At 32.3% G+C, this 7130-nt stretch overlaps 1 protein-coding gene and 1 long non-coding RNA gene across 2 annotated transcripts in view; one reads left to right on the forward strand and one right to left on the reverse strand.

Moving 5' to 3' along the window:
• LOC102680002 (TGF-beta receptor type-1-like) overlaps window positions 1–7130 on the forward strand; it is a 30600-nt gene that overhangs the window by 2886 nt on the left and 20584 nt on the right. Inside the window, 3 exon segments of the mRNA XM_031511181.1 lie at window positions 1977–2134; window positions 6332–6348; window positions 6350–6375. Of these exon segments, the coding sequence (XP_031367041.1) occupies window positions 1977–2134; window positions 6332–6348; window positions 6350–6375 (201 nt within the window).
• LOC116185833 overlaps window positions 1735–7130 on the reverse strand; it is a 13178-nt gene continuing 7782 nt past the window's right edge. Inside the window, exons 2-3 of the long non-coding RNA XR_004150739.1 lie at window positions 6228–6242; window positions 1735–1746 (exon numbers count right to left, since the gene is read on the reverse strand). This is a non-coding gene — a long non-coding RNA (uncharacterized LOC116185833). The remainder of the gene's footprint in view (window positions 1747–6227; window positions 6243–7130) is intronic.

Raw genomic sequence — 7130 nt, forward strand, 5'->3', positions numbered from 1 at the left:
TCGCGTATCCTCCGTGAAACGTATCGCGTAAAACCGTACGAAAATATGCGAGATAACGATTATCGTTCTTACATAATTACCGGTTTTAAATTACCTTCGAGTTTTTATTGAATATCGCGTAATCGACGGATTCGTGGTAAAAAAATTTTGAATTAGAATTGTCCGAATGTGTGAAAAAAAAAAAAAATGAAATAAAATAGTTTTAAAAAATTTCGATCATTTCTTTTTTTTTTTAATCAATTTTCAAATTTTAAGCCATTTCGATACTCGATATTAAATAATTGAACATTTAAATATACAAAATTCGAATATTGGAAATTCGAAAATTTAAATTTTCGAAATTGGTCGAGAAACCAATTTTTAATCGAGTATTTTTAAATTTAATATTTTTTAAACAATTTTAGAAAATTAAAAATGTCAAAATACTCGGTAACAAAAAAAAAATCGGTTCGTTGGCCAAATATGTTATTTCGGGTACTCAAACAATTCTGATTTCCTTTGCGAAAAGAAGTTCAACGGTCCGATTCCACTCGGTTACCGATCGATTCCCTCGTTGTAGTTTCCAGGAACGTTTAGCCGCTTTTTTCAGTTGGCCCTACTGGGCATGATTAGCGCATGTTTCGGCAGTTTCGACGGAAACGAATTATTGTTGTCGGCCGGTGGTCGCGTTGGTAACGCTTCAACGTGCCTATTCTCGTGTCCATTCTTCGTTACAAACTAAACAGAAATTTCGAGAAGTTTCGTGAACACCACTACCTGTGTATCTATATTCCACTTGATCTTTTTTTTTTTTTTCTTTTCAGTTCATTCTTTATTCTTGATTTAAGGGCGTGGGGGTAGCCATGTATTATATTTATCGATAAAATTCTAGTAGACTATTGACAGAATATCTATTGTGCATTTTATTTTAAAGATAATTTAGATCATTATTGTTTCTCAGTCGTATTGGATTTTTTTCTTGTTCTTTCTGGCAAGACTTCGTTAATCGATTCCGTTTCCTTCATGGTAAACAAGAAAGGTCCTCTATTCAATAGAGAATTCAAAGGTTCTCGTTGGTATGGAAAAATTGTTGAATCGGTATTGGTCTGTGACTCCGTAGACGAAGAAATTTTCTTTATTATCGACGAGGATCTGAGCCGTCTAATAGGAACGTAAAACTTCTTTATTATGATTCGGATAATACAAAGAATGAAATAATATTTGAACATGTTAACAAAATCTTCAAATCGAATGGAATATATTTATGATACGATATTTATTGATATTATTAATTTTCCTATTATTGCCCATATGGCAATTTAACGATGACGATGTATATGAGATATATAAAGGATGCGATACGATACGCAGTTTCGAAATCAAACGAAATCGACCGAGACGATCTACGATAGTCTGAGGTCGCAGACGTGCGGACGGGGCCTAAATGTTTAATGCGCCAGACGGATAATTCGGATAATTCAGCCGGAGATCGTATCGAAAATAGCACGACCGAGATTATTTGATTGGTCGAGACGTGAAAGCGGCACGAGACAATTTCCTGCAATATCGACCGATTAAGTGACATGATTAATCCGCATCAAATTTTACACGCTTCATTTTTCTTTTCCAAGATCGATTGACACTTATCGTCGTTATATTCCCCGCTAATAAAAAATACATAATGGTGTGCAAATACTTTTCGTATAGCCATTCTATATTCATCCAAAAAAAAAGGAAAAAATATATCACTCGAAATAATGAAATATCCTCGATGTTAAATTATTTTCAATATCAATTTAATTATTCGAATGATATGGCAACTGTGTCGGTTCAACGAACGAGTGAAATACTCCGAAATAACAGAGAAATTTGCTTGCGTGCGAAGCATCTGAAAAGATTAGTCGGTTGAAAAGAGGGAAAGCAGTAAAATCGCGCGTTTGGTACACGGTGGAGAACGAACTGTTGAAATTAAACGTGGCATTGTGATGTTGTGAAAGGTGCCTCGACCGAAAGCAATGGTTCCCACCGGAAGAACCGCAGTCCTGCAACAGAAAGCGGGGTATCTATCGGTCCAGCATCTGCTGTGATAAAGAGTACTGCAACAAGAATATAACTCTGGAGTTACTATCTCCCAACTCGCCTGAATTATCCTCAGGTATTCTTTTCGCTGTTTTGCAAACAGCAAAACATACCCTACCACCTACGTGTTTTTCGTTTTACTTTTCTCCTTTTTTTTTTCCATTCGTTCTAATCTTTCGTGCTTTTCTTTTTCATCTTTGATACTTTTTTTTTTTTTCTTTTTTTTTAGGTTAGTAGGAAATAAGAGATGGATGGTAAAATTTACAATAAAAAATCGATTTTAATCATTTTTATATTATAAGAAATATTGGATTTTCATAACGTAACGTTTAATAATATAAATAAATTCATAATCACTCGATGCTGAAAAAGATATTTATTGAATTTATTATATTATATAATAATTCATTTTTCATTACATTTTATATTTGACACAATCAAAAAATTATTTATAGCGGAAGAAACATTATTATATTGATAAGATCTTTTAAAGAATTTAAAAAAAAATAAATAAATAATTGATCGATTATTTAATTAGATGAAATTAAAGAAAAAGAATAAAATAAATTCACAACGAAATAATACTATTCATTTACTTCCTATCAACCTATAATACATTAATAGTTTTTCCTTTCTCTTTTTCTTTGTTCCTTTTCTTGTTTTTTGTTAACATATTCGACTTATTGAATCCCATAATAATAATAAGAACGCAAATAGAAGCGTGAAAATAACGTGTCCTGCTATAAAAGCACATATTAATCCGCAACATACACGTTCTCGATAGAACGCATGCGCAGATTTGGCGTGCCGCGCGAGTTTTATAAATCGATGCCGGACGAAATTGTAAAATGATTCGCGTAATGTTTGTTTCGGGTGTGGTTTATCAGTTAGGGAAAATATTTCTTGCAATTTAATCGCAATTCTTTTACAACGATTGATGTAAAAAAATTGTTATCGAAAATCATGTCAATATTTGCCATGATATTTCAACACGTGATATTTCGAACGAATAGATCGAAATACGTGTAAACGCGTATTATCGTACCGGTTGCCAGTTTCAAAAGAAATGAACTATGTTTATTTTTTAAGCGCTTTAGTGTAATTATCGAATTATTGTTCAACTGAATTGGAATAAGAATTCTGCTCATTTTCTATGGGATAGCAGGAATGATTTATTGTTGTATTATGTACGATTCATTGTTTATTATAATGTAATAGAATTAATATTTTGTTACTATTATATTCTAACCGATCCAATTTCGCACGATTCGAAGAAAGTTTAATCTAAGCATAATTTTCTGCTACATTACGTATGTTCTTTAATACTCTACTAACTAATCTACTCGTTATCAATAGCAGCTTAATGAGTATTATTTGTATCATTGTTCTCGTGTATCTATTATAATACTAAGCATATCGCGTAATAAAGTAGAATATTCTTCGCATAATATCCAAGAATTTTTAAAAAAATTACCGAACGTATGAAAAAAATGTTTAAAACATTTTAATAAACATTTTTGAAAATAAAATAATAAATTTTGAAATCGAGGAAAAAGAGCAGAACTCTTCCAATTTAGTTAATACAGTTTCGATTTCATCGTGAATTGTTTTACCGCTTATAACTTTCACCATAATTTGCGGTTTTAATCGATTCTTCCCCCACTCTTCGATCACGAGCGCGCACGAACTCTTCTATTCGAAATTACAAAGCTCTTTATTATTTCTTTTCTCTCTCTTTTTCTATTATCACGAGTAAGAATCGTTTTCATGGAAACATTTTTCCATTCGACCATTTGTCTACATATGATTGCCCACGCTCCGATGAGCACGTTCCTTCTTCTTATAGCTAACCATGAAAACAGGCGCAATAACGAACTTCCTAACGAGATCATTAACTGCATTCTTTGCGGTCGTAGTACCGCATATCGTACTGCCCGTGTTTCTTCTCCCCCTCTTCTTCTCTTCCCCTTCCACTTCTCCTATAGCTCCTCTTTCTTTTCCCCCTCTTTATCTATCCCGTATTTGGCGTCTGCCTCTTCTAATTCGCGAATATATTCCCTTACATGTTCAACTAGCCACGGGGTCTGGGCCGGATTAAAATTTCACCGCGCAAAAATATCGTTGGACCGATTCCTCTTCCTCTTCAGAACCACTTGAACCTCTTCGAAGCTTTCGTGCTTCATATTTTACATTTGTTAACGCTCGTTCAGATAGCATGAATCGTATATATAATATGCGGATTAACATGATTATTTCTTCTATCGTGAATCAAATTTTATACAGCTTAATGCGATTTTTTAACGTGATCCGTATCAGATAAATTATTAATATCTTACAATAGTTTGAAAAAACTATCAACTTTCAACGGAAAAGCAATGTTCAATAATGTAGAGGGCTAAGACTAGCAAATAGTGGGGATAGCTCGTGGTCCAATAGGCAGGCAGATTTGCGATCGTATAACCGACTTCTATTGGTCGTATATCGTATACAGTCATCTACCAATCAACTTTCGTTGGAAACGTTGGAACATCCGTTTTTATATAGCCTTCGAGTTAAATCAGCTGCGAATGAAACTTTTCGCGTCGATTCTTAAAAATATCCACGAAGTCATTTTAAAAAGAAACTGTTCGAAGAGGAGAGGAGATCGATGTTTGGACGGTGACGTAAAATTTTCTCATACTTCCATCTGTGGCTGGCTCGTGTATGTGCGTTCAATAGGATTAGGTTAGGCAGGTGCGAAACTATATATTATGAAAAGTAAACTGCACATAAGGATGTATTACGTGAATCTAAAAGTAGGGAAAAGTGAAATCGTAATGTTGCCTAATAACGAGTTTGTTCCTCTCATGATCTTGGATGCTTCAATTGCCACCATTTATTATTTATTTAGTTTATTATTTTTCTTTTTTTCTTAAATAATTATTATATTTATATTTATAACATAAATAAATGAATTCATAAATATATATGAAAAAAATATTATATTTTATTTTATGAAATAATATTAATGGAATATTAAGTACAATATTAATAAATTACATCAGTAAAATCATTTAATTTATTGCCATGGTTATTATGAGCATCCATATTCATTAGAGAAATGAATTAAAAATCCATTTTTTTTATTTTTTCCATATAAAATTATAATTTATTGAAAATTATTTTTATTTATCCTCTTCTTCCGTTTTCTCTTACTTTCTTTTTTCTAATTTTTACATTTTTCATAGTATATATTACGTCCATACATTGTAACACGTATCGCGTGTAATCGATTATCGATCGAATACAGATCCCTTGGCGCTAAATTCAAGAAGATATATCGAATTCATATTTCGAAAAACATATGAAGTCGAATGGAAGAAATATTTTATACGACCTAACCTCTTTCAAAATTATTATTTTTATTTGTATATACTTATATAATTTAATAGTAACTTAAATTTCAATAAATTATAATTAAAAAATTATTTCTCATTATTTCAATAAATCTACAAAAATATCATAAATATAACGAAATAGATATTGTGTTTTTAAAAATTTTCATTAAAAAATATATTAAATATTTAGACAAGTTTAGCTAAACATAAAACAAACAGATACGATCATCTGCGATTTCACGCGCTCGCGTGCGCGTTCGAATTACCGCTCGTTGTGGATTACCTTGAGGTTCGTTCCGCAACGAATCCCGATCCTTCAACACTAGTACTTTTTTCCCAATTTTCGTCTCCACTAAATTTCATATTTTACTTTTATTTTTTTCTCTATGAAAATTTAAATTTATTTTGTAGAATCTCCATATTTGAACAACCTTGACTAACAAACATTTCACCGCATCTGTGATGATGATGATGATAATAATGATGATGATGATGATGATGATGATAATGAAAATCGTTTGCCTCTTAACTGCCTCCATTTTTTTTTCCTACTAGATTTTTTTTTTGTTTTATTTTTCATTCTCATTTTGGTGTGTTCAAGAGAGTTTCGTTTTGTGCCTGCTTTTTTAGCAATTCAGATTTTTAACTATCGATTGGATCCCCTTTTCGACATGGCCCCCGCCATTCTTATTAAATCAATTAACGAATGAGCAAATCAAACGCTCTGCCAAGTGCGGTTAAAAAGATAAGCAAAGAACGTAGCGCACATTTTTATACCGAATTTTTAATTACATGTTTTTCTTTATTCTCCTTTTTTTTTGTTTTTTCTTTTCTTTTTTTTATTGTTTTCTTCCTTTACGCTCGACGACATCGCGAGAGAAATAATGGGATTTCAGGAACGACTAGGATCCAACTACAACTGGCTACCCCCACATGTCAGGTATCTCAAACGAGTGTTGAGTTGCACGGTGTTCGACAATTGTTTTCCCCTTCTCTCCTCCCTTTTTTTCAATTTTTTAACAACTTTCCACCGTTCACACTGTTTTGAATTTTTTTCTTTTTTTTTTTTTTTTTTAATTTTATTTTTTTTTCCCCCCTCTCTCTCTCTCTCTCTTTATTTCTTTATTTCTTTCTTATGCTGAAGTTTGCTGAAGTTTTTTGTTTAGCGAGCCCGTGTTGTTCTACGTGTTCAGCATCCATCTGTTTTAATCGCGGCGCGAAATAATCGGTGAAAATTTTCACGAAAATACACGTGTGTCTTTCGTTTCGTAGCCAATTCCGTGGTATCGTGGACGGCGACCATGCACAGGTGTGTATTTACCATTGAAAGCGGTTTTTTTTTTTTTTATGCACGCCCGGTTGTTTGTTCGTTCTGCGAAGATTCGAGGATATATGAGACGGTCACGTTACCACGGAATGATCGAGTCTCGATCGAGTGTGAAGGATACGAGCATAATTGCGGTGGAACGATGAAGTTTATGATGCGGCCGTATCGTTCTTCGTTCTTTTTTTTTTTTTATTATCTTTTTTCTTGAATATCGAGGGAACGATGCTATAATTTTATGATAAAATCTTTTTTTTCTTCTTATTATTTTTTAAAAATATTAACATTAGAATAATGAAATGGATTTCATTTTTTTTTTTTTTTTTTTAGAACATATGAAAATATTGTTAATAAAATTAATATTGTAATGA

Source organism: Apis dorsata, unplaced genomic scaffold (genome assembly GCF_000469605.1).
Source record: "Apis dorsata unplaced genomic scaffold, Apis dorsata 1.3 scaffold_293, whole genome shotgun sequence".
Lineage (NCBI taxonomy): Eukaryota > Metazoa > Arthropoda > Insecta > Hymenoptera > Apidae > Apis > Apis dorsata.